At 47.7% G+C, this 25,393-nt stretch overlaps 1 protein-coding gene across 7 annotated transcripts in view; it reads right to left on the reverse strand.

The window, feature by feature from the left end:
* The window catches only part of gnpat2 (glyceronephosphate O-acyltransferase 2), a 42,177-nt gene that overhangs the window by 3,482 nt on the left and 13,302 nt on the right, over positions 1-25,393 (reverse strand). The window contains exons 3-14 of one of the 7 annotated variants that reach the window (XM_036976432.2): positions 23,819-23,995; positions 20,916-21,045; positions 20,625-20,752; positions 19,617-19,692; positions 18,994-19,145; positions 15,384-15,514; positions 13,558-13,709; positions 13,342-13,446; positions 12,725-12,982; positions 8,454-8,533; positions 8,215-8,355; positions 7,860-7,959 (exon numbers count right to left, since the gene is read on the reverse strand). In XM_036976432.2, coding sequence (XP_036832327.2) covers positions 7,860-7,959; positions 8,215-8,355; positions 8,454-8,533; positions 12,725-12,982; positions 13,342-13,446; positions 13,558-13,709; positions 15,384-15,514; positions 18,994-19,145; positions 19,617-19,692; positions 20,625-20,752; positions 20,916-21,045; positions 23,819-23,995 — 1,630 coding nt within the window. Of the gene's footprint in view, positions 1-7,859; positions 7,960-8,214; positions 8,356-8,453; positions 8,534-12,724; positions 12,983-13,341; positions 13,447-13,557; positions 13,710-15,383; positions 15,515-18,993; positions 19,146-19,606; positions 19,693-20,624; positions 20,753-20,911; positions 21,046-23,818; positions 23,996-25,393 lie in introns of all 7 variants that reach the window. The other 6 variants (XM_036976434.2, XM_090233329.1, XM_090233328.1 and 3 more) reach the window with 6 other exon arrangements.

Genomic DNA, 25,393 nt, shown 5'->3' on the forward strand with positions numbered 1-25,393 from the left:
GCTGAATGGAAGAGGGACACCGTGTGGACTGGCTGAATGGAAGAGGGACACCTTGTGGACTGGCTGAATGGAAGAGGGACACCTTGTGGACTGGCTGAATGGAAGAGGGACACCTTGTGGACTGGCTGAATGGAAGAGGGACACCGCCCCACCTCGTGGACTGGCTGAATGGAAGAGGGACACCGCCCCACCTTGTGGACTGGCTGATTGGAAGAGGGACACCTTGTGGACTGGCTGAATGGAAGAGGGACACCTTGTGGACTGGCTGAATGGAAGAGGGACACCTTGTGGACTGGCTGAATGGAAGAGGGACACCGCCCCACCTCGTGGACTGGCTGAATGGAAGAGGGACACCGCCCCACCTCGTGGACTGGCTGAATGGAAGAGGGACACCGCCCCACCTTGTGGACTGGCTGATTGGAAGAGGGACACCTTGTGGACTGGCTGATTGGAAGAGGGACACCTTGTGGACTGACTGATTGGAAGAGGGACACCTTGTGGACTGGCTGAATGGAAGAGGGACACCTTGTGGACTGGCTGATTGGAAGAGGGACACCTTGTGGACTGGCTGATTGGAAGAGGGACACCTTGTGGACTGGCTGAATGGAAGAGGGACACCGCCCCACCTTGTGGACTGGCTGCTACCATGCGAAGGTGAAAGGTGCAGAAATAGATCTGCCATTGACTGTTAATAAAATTCTTATAGTTTGTTTTCAGTTTATGCGCCAAAACAAGCGTAGAGAATAATTCTACCATCTAAACTGTCTAAAATATATTCTCCAGAACCCCTAAATATAGTATTTTCAGGTGTTTGAAGCTGGAGTGCAAAAACGAAAGCAAACGACTCAAAAAAAACGAGAACGGGAAGCATAGAAATTACACGCATAGAACACATCTACAGCTTCCTCCACTCTTCTGGGAAGGCTTTCACTAGATGTTGGAACATTGCTGCTATAACAGCCTCCACTCTTCTGGGAAGGCTTTCCACTAGATGTTGGAACATTGCTGCTATAACAGCCTCCACTCTTCTGGGAAGGCTTTCCACCAGATGTTGGAACATTGCTGCTATAACAGCCTCCACTCTTCTGGGAAGGCTTTCCACCAGATGTTGGAACATTGCTGCTATAACAGCCTCCACTCTTCTGGGAAGGCTTTCCACTAGATGTTGGAACATTGCTGCTATAACAGCCTCCACTCTTCTGGGAAGGCTTTCCACTAGATGTAGGAACATTGCTGCTATAACAGCCTCCACTCTTCTGGGAAGGCTTTCCACTAGATGTTGGAACATTGCTGCTATAACAGCCTCCACTCTTCTGGGAAGGCTTTCCACTAGATGTTGGAACATTGCTGCTATAACAGCCTCCACTCTTCTGGGAAGGCTTTCCACTAGATGTTGGAACATTGCTGCTATAACAGCCTCCACTCTTCTGGGAAGGCTTTCCACTAGATGTTGGAACATTGCTGCTATAACAGCCTCCACTCTTCAGGGAAGGCTTTCCACTAGATGTTGGAACATTGCTGCTATAACAGCCTCCACTCTTCTGGGAAGGCTTTCCACTAGATGTTGGAACATTGCTGCTATAACAGCCTCCACTCTTCTGGGAAGGCTTTCCACTAGATGTTGGAACATTGCTGCTATAACAGCCTCCACTCTTCTGGGAAGGCTTTCCACTAGATGTAGGAACATTGCTGCTATAACAGCCTCCACTCTTCTGGGGAAGGTTTTCCACTAGATGTAGGAACATTGCTGCTATAACAGCCTCCACTCTTCTGGGAAGGCTTTCCACTAGATGTTGGAACATTGCTGCTATAACAGCCTTCACTCTTCTGGGAAGGCTTTCCACTAGATGTAGGAACATTGCTGCTATAACAGCCTCCACTCTTCTGGGAAGGCTTTCCACTAGATGTAGGAACATTGCTGCTATAACAGCCTCCACTCTTCTGGGAAGGCTTTCCACTAGATGTTGGAACATTGCTGCTATAACAGCCTCCACTCTTCTGGGAAGGCTTTCCACTAGATGTTGGAACATTGCTGCTATAACAGCCTCCACTCTTCTGGGAAGGCTTTCCACTAGATGTTGGAACATTGCTGCTATAACAGCCTCCACTCTTCTGGGAAGGCTTTCCACTAGATGTTGGAACATTGCTGCTATAACAGCCTCCACTCTTCTGGGAAGGCTTTCCACTAGATGTTGGAACATTGTTGCTATAACAGCCTCCACTCTTCTGGGAAGGCTTTCCACTAGATGTTGGAACATTGTTGCTATAACAGCCTCCACTCTTCTGGGAAGGCTTTCCACTAGATGTTGGAACATTGCTGCTATAACAGCCTCCACTCTTCTGGGAAGGCTTTCCACTAGATGTTGGAACATTGCTGCTATAACAGCCACTCTTCTGGGAAGGCTTTCCACTAGATGTTGGAACATTGCTGCTATAACAGCCTCCACTCTTCTGGGAAGGCTTTTCACTAGATGTAGGAACATTGCTGCTATAACAGCCTCCACTCTTCTGGGAAGGCTTTCCACTAGATGTTGGAACATTGCTGCTATAACAGCCTCCACTCTTCTGGGAAGGCTTTCCACTAGATGTTGGAACATTGCTGCTATAACAGCCTCCACTCTTCTGGGAAGGCTTTCCACTAGATGTAGGAACATTGCTGCTATAACAGCCTCCACTCTTCTGGGGAAGGTTTTCCACTAGATGTAGGAACATTGCTGCTATAACAGCCTCCACTCTTCTGGGAAGGCTTTCCACTAGATGTTGGAACATTGCTGCTATAACAGCCTCCACTCTTCTGGGAAGGCTTTCCACTAGATGTTGGAACATTGCTGCTATAACAGCCTTCACTCTTCTGGGAAGGCTTTCCACTAGATGTAGGAACATTGCTGCTATAACAGCCTCCACTCTTCTGGGAAGGCTTTCCACTAGATGTAGGAACATTGCTGCTATAACAGCCTCCACTCTTCTGGGAAGGCTTTCCACTAGATGTTGGAACATTGCTGCTATAACAGCCTCCACTCTTCTGGGAAGGCTTTCCACTAGATGTTGGAACATTGCTGCTATAACAGCCTCCACTCTTCTGGGAAGGCTTTCCACTAGATGTTGGAACATTGCTGCTATAACAGCCTCCACTCTTCTGGGAAGGCTTTCCACTAGATGTAGGAACATTGCTGCTATAACAGCCTCCACTCTTCTGGGAAGGCTTTCCACTAGATGTTGGAACATTGCTGCTATAACAGCCTCCACTCTTCTGGGAAGGCTTTCCACTAGATGTTGGAACATTGCTGCTATAACAGCCTCCACTCTTCTGGGAAGGCTTTCCACTAGATGTAGGAACATTGCTGCTATAACAGCCTCCACTCTTCTGGGGAAGGTTTTCCACTAGATGTAGGAACATTGCTGCTATAACAGCCTCCACTCTTCTGGGAAGGCTTTCCACTAGATGTTGGAACATTGCTGCTATAACAGCCTCCACTCTTCTGGGAAGGCTTTCCACTAGATGTTGGAACATTGCTGCTATAACAGCCTTCACTCTTCTGGGAAGGCTTTCCACTAGATGTAGGAACATTGCTGCTATAACAGCCTCCACTCTTCTGGGAAGGCTTTCCACTAGATGTAGGAACATTGCTGCTATAACAGCCTCCACTCTTCTGGGAAGGCTTTCCACTAGATGTTGGAACATTGCTGCTATAACAGCCTCCACTCTTCTGGGAAGGCTTTCCACTAGATGTTGGAACATTGCTGCTATAACAGCCTCCACTCTTCTGGGAAGGCTTTCCACTAGATGTTGGAACATTGCTGCTATAACAGCCTCCACTCTTCTGGGAAGGCTTTCCACTAGATGTTGGAACATTGCTGCTATAACAGCCTCCACTCTTCTGGGAAGGCTTTCCACTAGATGTTGGAACATTGTTGCTATAACAGCCTCCACTCTTCTGGGAAGGCTTTCCACTAGATGTTGGAACATTGTTGCTATAACAGCCTCCACTCTTCTGGGAAGGCTTTCCACTAGATGTTGGAACATTGCTGCTATAACAGCCTCCACTCTTCTGGGAAGGCTTTCCACTAGATGTTGGAACATTGCTGCTATAACAGCCACTCTTCTGGGAAGGCTTTCCACTAGATGTTGGAACATTGCTGCTATAACAGCCTCCACTCTTCTGGGAAGGCTTTTCACTAGATGTAGGAACATTGCTGCTATAACAGCCTCCACTCTTCTGGGAAGGCTTTCCACTAGATGTTGGAACATTGCTGCTATAACAGCCTCCACTCTTCTGGGAAGGCTTTCCACTAGATGTAGGAACATTGCTGCTATAACAGCCTCCACTCTTCTGGGGAAGGTTTTCCACTAGATGTAGGAACATTGCTGCTATAACAGCCTCCACTCTTCTGGGAAGGCTTTCCACTAGATGTTGGAACATTGCTGCTATAACAGCCTCCACTCTTCTGGGAAGGCTTTCCACTAGATGTTGGAACATTGCTGCTATAACAGCCTTCACTCTTCTGGGAAGGCTTTCCACTAGATGTAGGAACATTGCTGCTATAACAGCCTCCACTCTTCTGGGAAGGCTTTCCACTAGATGTAGGAACATTGCTGCTATAACAGCCTCCACTCTTCTGGGAAGGCTTTCCACTAGATGTTGGAACATTGCTGCTATAACAGCCTCCACTCTTCTGGGAAGGCTTTCCACTAGATGTTGGAACATTGCTGCTATAACAGCCTCCACTCTTCTGGGAAGGCTTTCCACTAGATGTTGGAACATTGCTGCTATAACAGCCTCCACTCTTCTGGGAAGGCTTTCCACTAGATGTAGGAACATTGCTGCTATAACAGCCTCCACTCTTCTGGGGAAGGTTTTCCACTAGATGTAGGAACATTGCTGCTATAACAGCCTCCACTCTTCTGGGAAGGCTTTCCACTAGATGTTGGAACATTGCTGCTATAACAGCCTCCACTCTTCTGGGAAGGCTTTCCACTAGATGTTGGAACATTGCTGCTATAACAGCCTCCACTCTTCTGGGAAGGCTTTCCACTAGATGTTGGAACATTGCTGCTATAACAGCCTCCACTCTTCTGGGAAGGCTTTCCACTAGATGTTGGAACATTGCTGCTATAACAGCCTCCACTCTTCTGGGAAGGCTTTCCACTAGATGTTGGAACATTGCTGCTATAACAGCCTCCACTCTTCTGGGAAGGCTTTCCACTAGATGTTGGAACATTGCTGCTATAACAGCCTCCACTCTTCTGGGAAGGCTTTCCACTAGATGTTGGAACATTGTTGCTATAACAGCCTCCACTCTTCTGGGAAGGCTTTCCACTAGATGTTGGAACATTGTTGCTATAACAGCCTCCACTCTTCTGGGAAGGCTTTCCACTAGATGTTGGAACATTGCTGCTATAACAGCCTCCACTCTTCTGGGAAGGCTTTCCACTAGATGTTGGAACATTGCTGCTATAACAGCCACTCTTCTGGGAAGGCTTTCCACTAGATGTTGGAACATTGCTGCTATAACAGCCTCCACTCTTCTGGGAAGGCTTTCCACTAGATGTAGGAACATTGCTGCTATAACAGCCTCCACTCTTCTGGGAAGGCTTTCCACTAGATGTTGGAACATTGCTGCTATAACAGCCTCCACTCTTCTGGGAAGGTTTTCCACTAGATGTTGGAACATTGCTGCTATAACAGCCTCCACTCTTCTGGGAAGGCTTTCCACTAGATGTTGGAACATTGCTGCTATAACAGCCTCCACTCTTCTGGGAAGGCTTTCCACTAGATGTTGGAACATTGCTGCTATAACAGCCTCCACTCTTCTGGGAAGGCTTTCCACTAGATGTTGGAACATTGCTGCTATAACAGCCTCCACTCTTCTGGGAAGGCTTTCCACTAGATGTTGGAACATTGCTGCTATAACAGCCTCCACTCTTCTGGGAAGGCTTTCCACTAGATGTAGGAACATTGCTGCTATAACAGCCTCCACTCTTCTGGGAAGGCTTTCCACTAGATGTTGGAACATTGCTGCTATAACATCCTCCACTCTTCTGGGAAGGCTTTCCACTAGATGTTGGAACATTGCTGATATAACAGCCTCCACTCTTCTGGGAAGGCTTTCCACTAGATGTAGGAACATTGCTGCTATAACAGCCTCCACTCTTCTGGGAAGGCTTTCCACTAGATGTTGGAACATTGCTGCTATAACAGCCTCCACTCTTCTGGGGAAGGCTTTCCACTAGATGTAGGAACATTGCTGCTATAACAGCCTCCACTCTTCTGGGAAGGCTTTCCACTAGATGTTGGAACATTGCTGCTATAACAGCCTCCACTCTTCTGGGAAGGCTTTCCACTAGATGTAGGAACATTGCTGCTATAACAGCCTCCACTCTTCTGGGGAAGGCTTTCCACTAGATGTTGGAACATTGCTGCTATAACAGCCTCCACTCTTCTGGGAAGGCTTTCCACTAGATGTTGGAACATTGCTGATATAACAGCCTCCACTCTTCTGGGAAGGCTTTCCACTAGATGTAGGAACATTGCTGCTATAACAGCCTCCACTCTTCTGGGAAGGCTTTCCACTAGATGTTGGAACATTGCTGCTATAACAGCCTCCACTCTTCTGGGAAGGCTTTCCACTAGATGTTGGAACATTGCTGATATAACAGCCTCCACTCTTCTGGGAAGGCTTTCCACTAGATGTAGGAACATTGCTGCTATAACAGCCTCCACTCTTCTGGGAAGGCTTTCCACTAGATGTTGGAACATTGCTGATATAACAGCCTCCACTCTTCTGGGAAGGCTTTCCACTAGATGTAGGAACATTGCTGCTATAACAGCCTCCACTCTTCTGGGAAGGCTTTCCGCTAGATGTTGGAACATTGCTGCTATAACAGCCTCCACTCTTCTGGGGAAGGCTTTCCACTAGATGTAGGAACATTGCTGCTATAACAGCCTCCACTCTTCTGGGAAGGCTTTCCACTAGATGTTGGAACATTGCTGCTATAACAGCCTCCACTCTTCTGGGAAGGCTTTCCACTAGATGTAGGAACATTGCTGCTATAACAGCCTCCACTCTTCTGGGGAAGGCTTTCCACTAGATGTTGGAACATTGCTGCTATAACAGCCTCCACTCTTCTGGGAAGGCTTTCCACTAGATGTAGGAACATTGCTGCTATAACAGCCTCCACTCTTCTGGGGAAGGCTTTCCACTAGATGTAGGAACATTGCTGCTATAACAGCCTCCACTCTTCTGGGAAGACTTTCCACTAGATGTAGGAACATTGCTGCTATAACAGCCTCCACTCTTCTGGGAAGGCTTTCCACTAGATGTAGGAACATTGCTGCTATAACAGCCTCCACTCTTCTGGGAAGGCTTTCCACTAGATGTTGGAACATTGCTGCTATAACAGCCTCCACTCTTCTGGGAAGGCTTTCCACTAGATGTTGGAACATTGCTGCTATAACAGCCTTCACTCTTCTGGGAAGGCTGTCCACTAGATGATGGAACATTGCTGCTATAACAGCCTCCACTCTTCTGGGAAGGCTTTCCACTAGATGTAGGAACATTGCTGCTATAACAGCCTCCACTCTTCTGGGAAGGCTTTCCACTAGATGTTGTAACATTGCTGCTATAACAGCCTCCACTCTTCTGGGAAGGCTTTCCACTAGATGTTGGAACATTGCTGCTATAACAGCCTCCACTCTTCTGGGAAGGCTTTCCACTAGATAGATATATATAGATGATATAGAGATAGAGATAGAGAGAGATAGAGAGAGAGGACAGGCGTGTGTCAGGGGAGAGAGAGAGAGAGGACAGGCGTGTGTCAGGGGAGAGAGAGAGAGAGAGGACAGGCGTGTGTCAGTTACCCGATAAGAGGAGCTTGGTGGCCAGGCTGCGGACAGCAGGAACCATCTGTCTCTCTGTGAACACCTCAACATCCTCCAAACACAGGTGACTGAACACCACCTGAACACACACACACACACAACCTTCAGTGGAGGGTATTTGAAACGGACTTGGGATCGGGGTTAAGATTAGACCTGAGATCAGTGTCTAGTGCATTTGTAAGTGGTACCGTACTCCCTTCACAGTGCACTAGATTTCTGCCTGTCTGTCTGTCTGTCTGTCTGTCTGTCTGTCTGTCTGCCTGCCTGCCTGCCTGCCTGCCTGCCTGCCTGTAATAGGGTGCTATTTGAAACGCACGTTAAGTCCTCCGCATACCTGGTAGGCATCTATGAAGGGCTGTAGCAGGGCTCGCAGGAAGGAGGTAGTCCTCTGACCCTCCTCTGGTGATGTCACTTCCTGTTGACTGGTCTGGACTGCTCCACATTTCCTGAGTAACGAACATGCCTCCTCAAAGTCCTTCAGGACACACAGGCAGACACAGGGGCGGGCAGATATAGATCAGTCACAATTTACCCACAACGTATCACAATTCTCTGTTACGGGTGAAGACCTACCTGTGAGGATCTGCCAGTGATGAAGATGAAGTCGTTGGAGAAGAGGTCCAGGAGGAACCTGAAGTAGCTATATATGTCCTCTGGAGACACAGAGAGACATGGTGAGACAGACAGGAACCAGCTACAAATGGAGAGGAGTGTGTCTAACTCACCTCTCTGCGAGCTGCGTGTCTAACTCACCTCTCTGCGAGCTGCGTGTCTAACTCACCTCTCTGCGAGCTGCGTGTCTAACTCACCTCTCTGCGAGCTGCGTGTCTAACTCACCTCTCTGCGAGCTGCGTGTCTAACTCACCTCTCTGCGAGCTGCGTGTCTAACTCACCTCTCTGCGAGCTGCGTGTCTAACTCACCTCTCTGCGAGCTGCGTGTCTAACTCACCTCTCTGCGAGCTGCGTGTCTAACTCACCTCTCTGCGAGCTGCGTGTCTAACTCACCTCTCTGCGAGCTGCGTGTCTAACTCACCTCTCTGCGAGCTGCGTGTCTAACTCACCTCTCTGCGAGCTGCGTGTCTAACTCACCTCTCTGCGAGCTGCGTGTCGAACTCACCTCTCTGCGAGCTGCGTGTCTAACTCACCTCTCTGCGAGCTGCGTGTCTAACTCACCTCTCTGCGAGCTGCGTGTCTAACTCACCTCTCTGTGAGCTGCGTGTCTAACTCACCTCTCTGTGAGCTGCGTGTTGCGTGTCTAACTCACCTCTCTGTGAGCTGCGTGTTGCGTGTCTAACTCACCTCTCTGTGAGCTGCGTGTCTAACTCACCTCTCTGTGAGCTGCGTGTCTAACTCACCTCTCTGTGAGCTGCGTGTCTAACTCACCTCTCTGTGAGCTGCGTGTCTAACTCACCTCTCTGTGAGCTGCGTGTCTAACTCACCTCTCTGTGAGCTGCGTGTCTAACTCACCTCTCTGCGAGCTGCGTGTTGCGTGTCTAACTCACCTCTCTGCGAGCTGCGTGTTGCGTGTCTAACTCACCTCTCTGCGAGCTGCGTGTCTAACTCACCTCTCTGCGAGCTGCGTGTCTAACTCACCTCTCTGCGAGCTGCGTGTCTAACTCACCTCTCTGCGAGCTGCGTGTCTAACTCACCTCTCTGCGAGCTGCGTGTCTAACTCACCTCTCTGCGAGCTGCGTGTCTAACTCACCTCTCTGCGAGCTGCGTGTCTAACTCACCTCTGCGAGCTGCGTGTCTAACTCACCTCTCTGAGCTGCGTGTCTAACTCACCTCTCTGTGAGCTGCGTGTTGCGTGTCTAACTCACCTCTCTGTGAGCTGCGTGTCTAACTCACCTCTCTGTGAGCTGCGTGTTGCGTGTCTAACTCACCTCTCTGTGAGCTGCGTGTTGCGTGTCTAACTCACCTCTCTGCGAGCTGCGTGTTGCGTGTCTAACTCACCTCTCTGCGAGCTGCGTGTCTAACTCACCTCTCTGCGAGCTGCGTGTCTAACTCACCTCTCTGCGAGCTGCGTGTCTAACTCACCTCTCTGCGAGCTGCGTGTCTAACTCACCTCTCTGCGTGTTGCGTGTCTAACTCACCTCTCTGCGAGCTGCGTGTCTAACTCACCTCTCTGCGAGCTGCGTGTCTAACTCACCTCTCTGCGAGCTGCGTGTCTAACTCACCTCTCTGCGAGCTGCGTGTCTAACTCACCTCTCTGCGAGCTGCGTGTCTAACTCACCTCTCTGCGAGCTGCGTGTCTAACTCACCTCTCTGCGAGCTGCGTGTCTAACTCACCTCTCTGCGAGCTGCGTGTCTAACTCACCTCTCTGCGAGCTGCGTGTCTAACTCACCTCTCTGCGAGCTGCGTGTCTAACTCACCTCTCTGCGAGCTGCGTGTCTAACTCACCTCTCTGCGAGCTGCGTGTCTAACTCACCTCTCTGCGAGCTGCGTGTCTAACTCACCTCTCTGCGAGCTGCGTGTCTAACTCACCTCTCTGCGAGCTGCGTGTCTAACTCACCTCTCTGCGAGCTGCGTGTCTAACTCACCTCTCTGCGAGCTGCGTGTCTAACTCACCTCTCTGCGAGCTGCGTGTCTAACTCACCTCTCTGCGAGCTGCGTGTCTAACTCACCTCTCTGCGAGCTGCGTGTCTAACTCACCTCTCTGCGAGCTGCGTGTCTAACTCACCTCTCTGCGAGCTGCGTGTCTAACTCACCTCTCTGCGAGCTGCGTGTCTAACTCACCTCTCTGCGAGCTGCGTGTCTAACTCACCTCTCTGCGAGCTGCGTGTCTAACTCACCTCTCTGCGAGCTGCGTGTCTAACTCACCTCTCTGCGAGCTGCGTGTCTAACTCACCTCTCTGCGAGCTGCGTGTCTAACTCACCTCTCTGCGAGCTGCGTGTCTAACTCACCTCTCTGCGAGCTGCGTGTCTAACTCACCTCTCTGCGAGCTGCGTGTCTAACTCACCTCTCTGCGAGCTGCGTGTCTAACTCACCTCTCTGCGAGCTGCGTGTCTAACTCACCTCTCTGCGAGCTGCGTGTCTAACTCACCTCTCTGCGAGCTGCGTGTCTAACTCACCTCTCTGCGAGCTGCGTGTCTAACTCACCTCTCTGCGAGCTGCGTGTCTAACTCACCTCTCTGCGAGCTGCGTGTCTAACTCACCTCTCTGCGAGCTGCGTGTCTAACTCACCTCTCTGCGAGCTGCGTGTCTAACTCACCTCTCTGCGAGCTGCGTGTCTAACTCACCTCTCTGCGAGCTGCGTGTCTAACTCACCTCTCTGCGAGCTGCGTGTCTAACTCACCTCTCTGCGAGCTGCGTGTCTAACTCACCTCTCTGCGAGCTGCGTGTCTAACTCACCTCTCTGCGAGCTGCGTGTCTAACTCACCTCTCTGCGAGCTGCGTGTCTAACTCACCTCTCTGCGAGCTGCGTGTCTAACTCACCTCTCTGCGAGCTGCGTGTCTAACTCACCTCTCTGCGAGCTGCGTGTCTAACTCACCTCTCTGCGAGCTGCGTGTCTAACTCACCTCTCTGCGAGCTGCGTGTCTAACTCACCTCTCTGCGAGCTGCGTGTCTAACTCACCTCTCTGCGAGCTGCGTGTCTAACTCACCTCTCTGCGAGCTGCGTGTCTAACTCACCTCTCTGCGAGCTGCGTGTCTAACTCACCTCTCTGCGAGCTGCGTGTCTAACTCACCTCTCTGCGAGCTGCGTGTCTAACTCACCTCTCTGCGAGCTGCGTGTCTAACTCACCTCTCTGCGAGCTGCGTGTCTAACTCACCTCTCTGCGAGCTGCGTGTCTAACTCACCTCTCTGCGAGCTGCGTGTCTAACTCACCTCTCTGCGAGCTGCGTGTCTAACTCACCTCTCTGCGAGCTGCGTGTCTAACTCACCTCTCTGCGAGCTGCGTGTCTAACTCACCTCTCTGCGAGCTGCGTGTCTAACTCACCTCTCTGCGAGCTGCGTGTCTAACTCACCTCTCTGTGAGCTGCGTGTCTAACTCACCTCTCTGTGAGCTGCGTGTCTAACTCACCTCTCTGTGAGCTGCGTGTCTAACTCACCTCTCTGTGAGCTGCGTGTCTAACTCACCTCTCTGTGAGCTGCGTGTCTAACTCACCTCTCTGTGAGCTGCGTGTCTAACTCACCTCTCTGCGAGCTGCGTGTCTAACTCACCTCTCTGCGAGCTGCGTGTCTAACTCACCTCTCTGTGAGCTGCGTGTTGCGTGTCTAACTCACCTCTCTGTGAGCTGCGTGTTGCGTGTCTAACTCACCTCTCTGTGAGCTGCGTGTCTAACTCACCTCTCTGTGAGCTGCGTGTTGCGTGTCTAACTCACCTCTCTGTGAGCTGCGTGTTGCGTGTCTAACTCACCTCTCTGTGAGCTGCGTGTTGCGTGTCTAACTCACCTCTCTGTGAGCTGCGTGTCTAACTCACCTCTCTGTGAGCTGCGTGTCTAACTCACCTCTCTGCGAGCTGCGTGTCTAACTCACCTCTCTGTGAGCTGCGTGTCTAACTCACCTCTCTGTGAGCTGCGTGTCTAACTCACCTCTCTGTGAGCTGCGTGTCTAACTCACCTCTCTGTGAGCTGCGTGTCTAACTCACCTCTCTGCGTGTTGCGTGTCTAACTCACCTCTCTGTGAGCTGCGTGTCTAACTCACCTCTCTGTGAGCTGCGTGTCTAACTCACCTCTCTGCGAGCTGCGTGTCTAACTCACCTCTCTGTGAGCTGCGTGTCTAACTCACCTCTCTGTGAGCTGCGTGTCTAACTCACCTCTCTGTGAGCTGCGTGTCTAACTCACCTCTCTGTGAGCTGCGTGTCTAACTCACCTCTCTGTGAGCTGCGTGTCTAACTCACCTCTCTGTGAGCTGCGTGTTGTGTGTATGGCCAGAGCCAGCATGGCCGGACGTATGAACACATGCAGCGCCTGGTTCCTATAGGCCGCAACCATAAGCACCGCCCGCGCCCGCCTGACCACACCCTCCTCTGTTGTGAAAGGCCCAGCCCCCACAGGCCCCTCCTCCTCCAGCAGTGTGACACGGCCTTGGTGACAGCGAATCACAGAGCGGTGCAAAGCCATGCTGGATGCCATTACCTGGTTTTCAGGTGGCTGTTCTGTAGAGGACAGAGAAACACAGCACACTGCGCTGAGGACAATTCCAGGTGTGTGTGTCTCATTTCTAAGTGTACCATACTGTACCATCTAGACTGGATCAGAGTAAAATACTGAATGTTCTGGGGGGGGTGGGAACCTGATCCTAGATCAGCAGTCCTTGGATGTGTGTTCCTGTATTACTGAGACAGAATCCACATGGCCTGATCAGCCTGTTGGAACAGCTCACACTAAACCCCTCTACCTGCTGAACGGGGCTGGACATATGTGACCATAGACAGCAGCAGGACCTAAGGTTTACTATTGTTTCAGAAACCATCTAGAAATCAGCATCTGTCTGTCCGTGGAAGAATCAACCAACCAGGCCAGTCCAGGCGGGCTCCGAAGCTGATCGCCAGTCCCTTGAGCCACAGTGTCCTCTGGGTGAGCAGCTCCCAGGAGAGACCCTTCTCTCGTTCCTCTCCTGCTGGTAATACCGTGAAGCATAAAATAATAACAAATAAACATAATCTTTTGTTAATGAGAGTAATGACTGCTGGGATACAGATGGTCCAGCTCCTCTTACTCAGCTGTGTACCTGGGTCTGTGTTCTGATGGTCCTGGAGCACCAGGCAGGCCATGAGAGACCAGGGGCTGAGGATGGAGCTCTGTTCCTGGACACGTATCACCTGCTGGGCGAGCCAGCTCACACACTCCTGGGTCTCTACACTGGGCCTCTGGGGAAGGTCTCTGAGGGAGAGACAGTTGAAGTCGCAAGTTTACGTACTTAGGTTGGAGCCATTAAAGCACGTTTTTCAACCACTCCACAAATGTCTTGTTAACAAACTATAGTTTTGGCAAACCGGTTAGGACATATACTTTGTGCATGACACAAGTCATTTTTCTGAGCAATTGTTTACAGACAGATTATTTAACTTAGAATTATCTGGATCACTATTCCACTGAGTCAGAAGTTTACATACACTAAGTTGACTGTGCCTTTAAACAGCTTGGAAAATTCCAGAAAATTATGTCATGGCTTTAGAAGCTTCTGATAGGCTAACTGACATCATTTGAGTCAATTGGACGTGTAACTGTGGATGTATTTCAAGGCCTACCTTCAAACTCAGTGCCTCTTTGGTTGACATCATGGGAAAATCAAAAGAAATCAGCCAAGACCCCAGGATTTTTTTTGTAGACCTCCACAAGTCTGGTTCATCCTTGGGAGCAATTTCCAAACACCTGAAGGTACCACGTTCATCTGTACAAACAATAGTACGCAAGTATAAACACCATGGGACCACGCAGCCGTCATACCGCTCAGGAAGGAGACGCGTTCTGTCTCCTAGAGACGAACGGACTTTGGTGCGAAAAGTACAAATCAATCCCAGAACAACAGCAAAGGACCTTGTGAAGATGCTGGAGGAAACAGGTACAAAAGTATCTATATCCACAGTAAAACGAGTCCTGTATCGACATAATCTGAAAGGCCGCTCAGCAAGGAAGAAGCCACTGCTCCAAAACCTCCATAGAAAAGCCAGATCCTCTGGTCTGATGAAACAAAAATAAAACTGTTTGGCCATAATGACCATTGTTATGTTTGGAGGAAAAAGGGGGAGGCTTACAAGCCGAAGAACACCATCCCAACTGTGAAGCACAGGGGTGGCAGCATGATGTTGTGGGGGTGCTTTGCTGCAGGAGGGACTGGTGCACTTCACAAAATAGATGGCATCATGAGGTAGGAAAATTATGTGGATATATTGAAGCAACATCAAGACATCAGTCAGGAAGTTAAAGCTTGGTCGCAAATGGGTCTTCCAAATGGACAATGACCCCAAGCATACTTCCAAAGTTGTGGCAAAATGGCTCAAGGACAACAAAGTGAAGGTATTGGAGTGGCCATCACAAAGCGCTGACCTCAATCCTATAGAACATTTGTGGGCAGAACTGAAAAAGCGTGTGCGAGCAAGGAGGCCTACACTTCTGACTCAGTTACACCAGCTCTGTCAGGAGGAATGGGACAAAATTCACCCAACTTATTGTGGGAAGCTTGTGGAAGGCTACCCGAAACGTTTGACCAAAGTTAAACAATTTAAAGGCAATGCTACCAAATACTAATTGAGTGTATGTAAACTTCTGACCCACTGGGAATGTGATGAAAGAAATAAAAAGCTGACATTAATAATTCTCTCTACTATCATTCTGACATTTCACATTCTTAAAATAAAGTGGTGATCCTAACTGACCTAAGACAGGGAATTTTTACTAAGATTAAATGTCAGGAATTGTGAGAAACTGAGTTTAAATGTATTTGTCTCAGGTGTATGTAAACCTCTGACGTCAACTGTATGAGCAGAAGGAAAGAGTTGGTTTTGTTCTGAAGACCAACATGAGACCAGACGACGGACAGTGCTGGTTGTGTACCTGGGTAGGAGGTTGTATTCACAGCGGTCCACCCTCCCCTTCGTCAGCTGTCGGACTGACAGAGGCATGCCGAAGTACACGTGCATACTGCCATAGTCCTCCTCCAGTACCCTCCTAGCCTTTAGTAGGCCCTATGGGGGAGAGGGGAGGTAGAGGGAGAGGGGGGGGGGGGGGAGAGGAGGGAGAGAGAGGGGGGGGGGGGGGAGTAGAGAGTAGAGGGGGTAGAGGGAGGGAGAGAGGGGGGGGTAGAGGGAGAGAGAGCATGTGAATACAAGCGTGTGGTTGGGTGGTACCACTCTCAGTGAATATAGGGGTGTGGTTGGGTGGTACCACTCTGAATATAGGGGTGTGGTTGGGTGGTACCACTCTGAATATAGGGGTGTGGTTGGGTGGTACCACTCTGAATATAGGGGTGTGGTTGGGTGGTACCACTCTCAGTGAATATAGGGGTGTGGTTGGGTGGTACCACTCTCAGTGAATATAGGGGTGTGGTTGGGTGGTACCACTCTCAGTGAATATAGGGGTGTGGTTGGGTGGTACCACTCTCAGTGAATATAGGGGTGTGGTTGGGTGGTACCTCAGTGAATATAGGGGTGTGGTTGGGTGGTACCACTCTGAATATAGGGGTGTGGTTGGGTGGTACCACTCTGAATATAGGGGTGTGGTTGGGTGGTACCACTCTGAATATAGGGGTGAGGTTGGGTGGTACCACTCTGAATATAGGGGTGTGGTTGGGTGGTACCACTCTCAGTGAATATAGGGGTGTGGTTGGGTGGTACCACTCTCAGTGAATATAGGGGTGTGGTTGGGTGGTACCACTCTCAGTGAATATAGGGGTGTGGTTGGGTGGTACCACTCTCAGTGAATATAGGGGTGTGGTTGGGTGGTACCACTCTCAGTGAATATAGGGGTGTGGTTGGGTGTGTTGGAAACGGACTTATTGACTTGAGCACATTTTAGTATGTTTAAAACTAGTTACATAAAACATTTAACTATATAAAGTGGCCTAGCAGCAGTGATTCAGGTGCTATGGGTTAGAGGGAATGATCTATGTGCAAATGTATTTGGGGCCAGAGGCAAAGTACAAAAGGGTATCTCTGAGACAGACTGTTCCCATAAGGGTGAGATAGGAGGCATATGATAGACCTAATATTGTAGATGGTGAACTATTGCCCAATAACACTGTCCGATAGCTTCACTGTTTTACGTCATTATATTATCTCTGTTATAGCTTCACTGTTTTATACCATTATATTATCTCTGTTTTATGTCATTATTTTATCTCTTTATAGCATGTTATATTTATACTGATTTATATCATTATATTTATACTGTTTTATGTCATTATATTTATACTGTTATGTCATTATATTATCTCTGTTATATTTATACTGTTTAATGTCATTATATTATCTCTGTTTTATGTCATTATTTTATCTCTTTATAGCATCTGTTATATTTATACTGTTTAATGTCATTATATTATCTCTGTTTAATGTCATTATATTCCCTGTTTTGCATCATAATATTCACTCGAGTAGGAATGGGACGCTTTTTCCTCAAATAGAAGTCTGTGTATGAGTCTGGGTAATTAACAATGGACTGAGGCAAGGTGCAACGACGTGGACTCCCTACTGACAAGACGACCGGGAGATGTGTGGGAGTCCTAAAGGTTGTGGACTCCGTCTGGGACGATAACACCGCCTGCCTAGCCAGAGAGATTCACTGTACTCCCTAGACTCAGAAGGGGAGGGGCTTGTTTTGTGTTTTCTTGTTCTGTTCAAGTCTTTTGCGATCACTCTCTCAGGAACCAGAAGGAGGAAGAGGAAGTTGTATACTCCAGGAATTTGTTTGCTCCAGCTGTCCAACAGGGCAGATAGGAGGGCGATGAGAAGTGTGAGGCCTTTATACCATAGGTCAGGGGTCAGTCTCAAAAGGTGTTTTTTTTATTTATTTATCCGTTATTTTATCAGGTCAGTTGACTGAGAACACGTTCTCATTTGCAGCAACGACCTGGGGAATAGTTACAGGGGAGAGGAGGGGGATGAATGAGCCAATTGTAAGCTGGGGATTATTAGGTGACCGTGATGGTTTGAGGGCCAGATTGGGAATTTAGCCAGGACACCGGGGTTAACACCCCTACTCTTACGATAAGTGCCATGGGATCTTTAATGACCTCAGAGAGTCAGGACACCCGTTTAACAACCCATCCGAAAGACGTCACCCTAAGTAATTTCATAGGTTATATCCTGTTTACAAGTCATTTCATAGGTTATATCCTGTTTACAAGTCATTTCATAGGTTATATCCTGTTTACAAGTCATTTCATAGGTTATATCCTGTTTACAAGTCATTTCATAGGTTATATCCTGTTTACGAGTCATTTCATAGGTTATATCCTGTTTACAAGTCATTTCATAGGTTATATCCTGTTTACAAGTCATTTCATAGGTTATATCCTGTTTACGAGTCATTTCATAGGTTATATCCTGTTTACGAGTCATTTCATAGGTTATATCCTGTTTACAAGTCATTTCATAGGTTATATCCTGTTTACAAGTCATTTCATAGGTTATATCCTGTTTACAAGTCATTTCATAGGTTATATCCTGTTTACAAGTCATTTCATAGGTTATATCCTGTTTACAAGTCATTTCATAGGTTATATCCTGTTTACGAGTCATTTCATAGGTTATATCCTGTTTACGAGTCATTTCATAGGTTATATCCTGTCTAACAGTTTAGAGCTACTATTCAAAAAGAAGGGACTGTTGGATTCTAGCGTGAAAAGCACTCATTGATGTTACCATACTAAAACTTAATGATTACGTGTATAAGGGTCAATGGGGTCAATGAAGGGTGGATAGGAACGTGGTGTACAGAACAGTTACCGAGTCAGACAATGGAGAAGTTCACACTCTGTTCCCTGTTTCTAAGGAAGGAGGCGAAGGGCAGTAGAACTAGGGAGGGGGTCAGCTGTAGAACTAGGGGGTCAGCTGTAGAATTAGGGAGGAGGGGGTCAGCTGCAGAACTAGGGGGTCAGCTGCAGAACTAGGGAGGAGGGGGTCAGCTGCAGAACTAGGGAGGAGGGGGTCAGCTGCAGAACTAGGGGGTCAGCTGCAGAACTAGGGAGGAGGGGGGAATTCAGCTCCAGGTCAAGTCAGCAGATTATGTCACAGGAAACCTGCGGGAAGGGGGGCCCACCAACAACCCCGCTACTACGGTCCTCTCTCACACAGGGGGGCCCACCCCAACGACCCCGCTACTACGGTCCTCTCTCACACAGAGGGGCCCACCAACGACCCTGCTACTACGGTCCTCTCACACACAGAGGGGCCCAATTCCTGCTTTGCAACAGAGATGTATTAGCTGTGTAGATGTGTAAGGAGTTGACCCAGACTATTAGGAGGTTATATTTATATGTTATTGTGTAATCATACCTGGTCCTTGCAGCTGTACGACCCAGTGGGTGAATAAACTTGGTTTGAGCTTTTTCTAGTTGTCAGTTTGTTTGTTCAGAAATTAACAGGTCGTACCCCTCTTAGTGAACACGGGGGTGTGGTTGGGTCGTACCACTCTCAGTGAATATAGGGGGGTGTATGGGTCATACCATGGTGGTCTCTCTGGGCTTGGGGACCCCCAGTAGTTCATGTGCCAGTAGAGACTCCTCCAGGACCCTGTCATAGCTGATACTGATGGGGACCAGCGTGATGTCATACACCTCCCCTTTAAAGAACGGCTCCAGGACCATGTGCATCATACCTGCAGGGACAGACAGGTAACAGGACATGTTAATTAGCCAGCCAGCCAGACAGGTAACAGGACATGTTAATTGGCCAGCCAGACAGACAGGTAATAGGACATGTTAATTAGCCAGCCAAACAGACAGGTAACAGGACATGTTAATTAGCCAGACAGGCAGACAGGCAAACAGGACATGTTAATTAGCCAGACAGGTAACAGGACATGTTAATTAGCCAGCCAGACAGACAGGTAACAGGACATGTTAAATAGCCAGCCAGCCAGACAGGTAACAGGACATGTTAATTAGCCAGCCAGACAGACAGGTAACAGGACATGTTAATTAGTCAGCCAGACAGACAGGGGAACAGGACATGTTAGCCAGCCAGACAGACAGGTAACAGGACATGTTAATTAGCCAGACAGACAGGGGAACAGGACGTGTTTGATAGCCACAGACAGACAGACGTGCGAGCACACACCCCCATTCACCTAACTTGGGTGTGAGGGACTTGAGAGTCCTGCTCCTCAGACCCTCCACATAGAACTCTACAGGAGCATACCCTGTCTGAGGAGAGAGAGAGAATACACTAGTTACAACTCTACAGGAGCATACCCTGTCTGAGGAGAGAGAGAATAACCTAGTTACAACTTTACAGGAGCATACCCTGTCTGAGGAGAGAGAGAGGACACTAGATACAACTCTATAGGAGCATACCCTGTCTGAGGAGAGAGAGAATAACCTAGTTACAACTCTACAGGAGCATACCCTGTCTGAGAGAGAATAACCTAGTTACAACTTTACAGGAGCATACCCTGTCTGAGGAGAGAGCGAGGACACTAGATACAACTCTATAGGAGCATACCCTGTCTGAGGAGAGAGAGAATAACCTAGTTACAACTCTACAGGAGCATACCCTGTCTGAGGAGAGAGAGAGAGAAGACACTAGTTACAACTCTACAGGAGCATACCCTGTCTGAGGAGAGAGAGAGGACACTAGTTACAACTCTACAGGAGCATACCCTGTCTGAGGAGAGAGAGAGGACACTAGTTACAACTCTACAGGAGCATACCCTGTCTGAGGAGAGAGAGAGAGAAGACACTAGTTACAACTCTACAGGAGCATACCCTGTCTGAGGAGAGGGAGAGAGAAGACACTAGTTACAACTCTATAGGAGCATACCCTGTCTGAGGAGAGAGAGAGAAGACACTAGTTACAACTCTACAGGAGCATACCCTGTCTGAGGAGAGAGAGAGAGAAGACACTAGTTACAACTCTACAGGAGCATACCCTGTCTGCATACCCTATTCCCTACTATATAGGGAATAGGGTTCCATAGGGCTCTGGTCTAAAATAGTGCACTAAATAGCTATTTGGGATACACACCAACACATAATATATACACAGTGTAGAAAACATTAGGAACACCTCTTTCCATGACAGACTGAGTGTTTGGTACATACAGCAGTGTAATATAAATATTTGTGTGGACACGTACCCTGACAATGGTTTTGACATACTCAGATAGGACAGCCCAGTACAGCTTGTCGGACCCGATGGCCCTCCTAATGAAGAACGCCCCAGAACGACGCAGGATCTCTCCCACCATCTTCATGTCCATCAGAGCTACAGAGGGGGAGAAGGACGGACGGACGTATGCAGGGGAAGACAGAAAGACCGACAGGTAAAGTTAGACATTTGTTATCTGAAGTGTGGCTCTATGGTCGTTCCAGTTTTATTTTTTAAGTCGACCAAAACACAGAAACAGGATGAATTAATAGATACTTGCGGATTCCAGCAGCTATAACGGGGATGGGCAGGTCATAGGTGAACAGGATGTAGGACAGAACCAGGAAGTCCACATAACTCCTGTGATTGGGCATCAGGATCACTGGAGACTCCTGAATGGCCTGTTGGAGCTGGGGGCGGGACAAGAAACATCACTGTGAACCAATAAAACTGAGAAAACAACAGATAACGGGTTTGAATTAGGCGGGTGAATGTTTAAATGACAGAGGGATCGTTAACGGTTCTCAAAGAAAAATAAATAAATCACTAACCGAAAATGTCTTCTGAATATTTATCTGAAAAATCACAGTTACCACAGAACTACCACTAAAGAAATGCCTAAAACAACAACGCTGGAACGGGAGGAGGAGATCAATGATTTGCCACAGCTAGTCTCCGTCGGTAACGTATGGCAGACAGGGAACAGACAGCAGGGAAGTCCTGTATGGCAGAACTTTAAAGAAGTTAAATGACAAGGTGATAGAGAGATTGGGAGAGATTGGAAACCCAAATTGGTCTACACGGACAAGTTCTGGCCTGGTTCAGATCTTATCTGTCGGAAAGATATCAGTTTGTCTCTATGAATGGTTTGTCCTCTGACAAATCAACTGTAAATTTCGGTGTTCCTCAAGGGTTTTCTCTTATAGAGCTCCATTTTTATGGAATGTTCTGCCTACCCATGTGAGAGACGCAGACACGGATTCAACCTTTAAGTCTCTACTGAAGACTCATTTCTTCAGTGGGTCATATGATTGAGTGTAGTCTGGCCCAGGAGTGGGAGGGTGAACGGAAAGGCTCTGGAGCAACGAACCACCCTTGCTGTCTCTGCCTGGCCGGTTCCCCTCTTTCCACTGGGATTCTCTGCCTCTAACCCTATTACAGGGGCTGAGTCACTGGCTTACTGGGGCTCTCTCATGCTGTCCCTGGAGGGGGTGCGTCACCTGAGTGGGTTGATTCACTGATGTGGTCATCCTGTCTGGGTTGTGCTGTGGCGGAGATCTTTGTGGGCTATACTCAGCCTTGTCTCAGGATGGTAAGTTGGTGGTTGAAGGTATCCCTCTAGTGGTGTGGGGGCTGTGCTTTGGCAAAGTGGGTGGGGTTATATCTTGCCTGTTTGGCCCTGTCCTCGGATGGGGCCACAGTGTCTCCTGACCCCTCCTGTCTCAGCCTCCAGTATTTATACTGCAGTAGTTTGTGTCGGGGGCATAGGGTCAGTTTGTTATATCAGGAGTACTTCTCCTGTCTTATCCGGTGTCCTGTGTGAATTTAAGTGTGCTCTCTCTAAATCTCTCTCTCGGAGGAGGAGGACTTGAGCCCTAGGACCATGCCTCAGGACTACCTGACATGATGACTCCTTGCTGTCCCCAGTCCACCTGGTCGTGCTGCTGCTCCAGTTTCAACTGTTCTGCCTGCGGCTATGGAATCCTGACCTGTTCACCGGACGTGCTACCTGTCCCAGACCTATTATTTGACCATGCTGGTCATCTATGAACATTTGAACATCTTGGCCATGTTCTGTTATAATCTCCACCCGGCACAGCCAGAAGAGGACTGGCCACCCCACATAGCCTGGTTCCTCTCTAGGTTTCTTCCTAGATTCTGGCCTTTCTAGGGAGTTTTTCCTAGCCAACTTGCATCAACACCTGCATTGCTTGCTGTTTGGTGTTTTAGGCTGGGTTTCTGTACAGCACTTTGAGATATCAACTGATGTACGAAGGGCTATATAAATACATTTGATTTTGATTTGATGAAATGCTAACTCTGCCAGGTGGAAGCGAGCTACAGTGGCAGTACAGGGAAAACAATGTACAAGGATGGCTCTGCAAGTCCAAAGCATGAGCTCTCAAACAAACAAGTTGTAGAAATAGGCGGGCTTAATGACTATGTCAACTAATGACGACTGGTAGGTAGAACTGCTGTAGACTGAACTGCCTTGTTCCCTAGCAGAACCATATCTGAATTAGGATCTTTTTTAACGATTAAACGATACAAAAAATTAACATTAACATGTTATTGCGAGTGTAGCGAAATGCTTGTGTTTCTAGCTCCGACAGTGCAGTAATATCTAACAAGAAATATCTAACAAATTACACAACATGTACCCAACACATACATCTAAGTAGAAATGAATTAATCACACTTCACTTTGTGCCTAAAAACAGAATGTTATTCATGATAATCAGAGTTCTCATGCCTTATTGTTTAAAACAGTGTATTACAGTAGTATTCTAGTAGTAGTATTCCATTTGTATTATAATAGTAGTATTACAGTAGTATTACAGTAGTAGTATTCTATTTGTATTATTATAGTAGTATTCTATTTGTATTATTAGTAGTATTACAGTAGCAGTATTATAGTAGTATTCTATTTGTATTATAATAGTAGTATTATATTTGTATTAGTAGTATTACAGTAGCAGTATTATAGTAGTATTATATTTGTATTATAGTAGTATTACATTAGCAGTATAGTAGTAGTATTCTATTTGGATTATAATAGCAGTATAGCAGTAGTATTCTAGTAGTAGTATTCTAGTTGGGGCGGCAGGTAGCCTAGTGGTTAGTGTTGGGCCATTAAACTAAATGTTGCTAGATCAAAGTAGTATTATAATAGCAGTATTCTAGTAGAAGTGTTCTATTTGTATTATATAGTATTATAATAGCAGTATTCTATCTATTAGAATAGTAGTATTCTAGTAGTAGTAGAACTCTATTAGTATTCTATTTGTATTATAATAGTACTAGTATTATTATTATTATTATAATAATAATAGCAGCATTCTATTAGTAGTATTACATTTGAATTATAATAGTAGTATTCTAGTGGTAGTATTCTACTTGTATTATACTAGTAGTATTATAGTAGTAGTAGTATTCTTTGTATTATAATAGCAGTATTCTGACCCTATTGAGTCCTTCCTGGTTGATGTTGATGTGGCTGAAGAGCCTCTTGAATACTTTACTGAGGGTGAACCCCAGCAGTCTGATGAATCCCAGCTGGAGGTTCTGAGACATCTCATCCAGTATCCCTGACGCCTCCTCTCTCACCAGATCCACACTCTCACCAGTCTCCATGGCCACCTGCACAGAGAGGTCAGGGTTCAAGGGTCAGAGCGTTAGAGGTCGAGTTCCTGCAACTACATTGGTTGCGTCAAGATTAGACTACTGCAATGCTCTACTCTCCCGCCAACCAGATAAGACACAAAATAAACATCTGCTAGTGCTAAATACTGCTGAAAGACGCAGGACTCCTTATTGTCCCTAGAATAAGATAGAGTACCTTATGATAAGCTGTAGACCACACTATCTACCGAGAGAGTTTTCATCTGTATAATTTGTAGCCGTCTATTTACCACCACAGAACAAAGCTGGCACTAAGACCGCACTCAACCAACTCTATTAGCCATAAGCAAATAAGAAAATGCTCACCCAGAAGCAGCACTCCACTAGGAGTGCAAACTTAAATGTGCAACCAGGGAGTAAAACAAATCCTAGACCACCTTTACTGCACACACAGATATGCATACAAAGCTCTCCCCCGCCCTCCATTTGGCAAATCTGACCATAATTATATCCTCCTGATTACAGGTAACAAGCAAATACTAAAGCAGGAAGTACCCATGACTCGCTAAATACAGAAGTGGTCAGATGACGTGGATGCTACACTACAGAACTGTTTTGCTAGCACAGACTGGAATACGTTCCGGGATTCATCCAATGGCATCGAGGAACACACCACCTCAGTCATTGGCTTCATCACTAAGTGCATCGATAACGTCTAACTCACAGTGACTGTGCATACATATCCCAAACAGAAGCCATGGATTACAGGCAACATCCGCATTGAGCTAAAGGCTAGAGCTCAAGGAGCGGGAGACTAATCCGGACAATAATACAAAAATCCCACTATGCCCTCAGGCGCACCATCAAACAAGCAACGTGTCAATACAGGATTAAGATTGAATCCTACTACACCGGCTCTGACGCTCGTCAGATGTGGCAGGGCTTAAAAACTATAACGGACTACAAAGGGAAACCCAGACGCGAGCTGCCCAATGACGCAAGCCTACCAGACTAGCCAAATGCCTTTTATGCTCGCATCGAGGCAAGCAACACTGAGGCATGCACGAGAGCACCAGCTGTTCTGGATGACTGTGTGAGAACGCTCTCGGTAGCCGATGTGAACAAAACCTTTAAATAGGTCAACATTCACAAAGCCGCTGGGCCAGACGGATTACCAGGACGTGTACTCAAAGCATGCGCGGACCAACTGTCAAGTGTCGTCGCTGACATTTTCAACCTCTCCCTGACCGAGTCTGTAATACCTATATGTTTCAAGCACACCACCATAGTCCCTGTGACCAAGGAAGTGAAAGTAACCTGCCTAAAATGATTAACGCCCCATGGAACTAACGTCGGTAGCCATGAAGTGCTTTGAAAGGCTGGTCATGGCTCACATCAAGAGCATCCTTCCGAACA

The sequence above is a fragment of the Oncorhynchus mykiss genome, chromosome 4, assembly GCF_057628025.1.
Source record: "Oncorhynchus mykiss isolate SJ-2025 chromosome 4, ASM5762802v1, whole genome shotgun sequence".
Taxonomy (NCBI): Eukaryota; Metazoa; Chordata; class Actinopteri; order Salmoniformes; family Salmonidae; genus Oncorhynchus; species Oncorhynchus mykiss.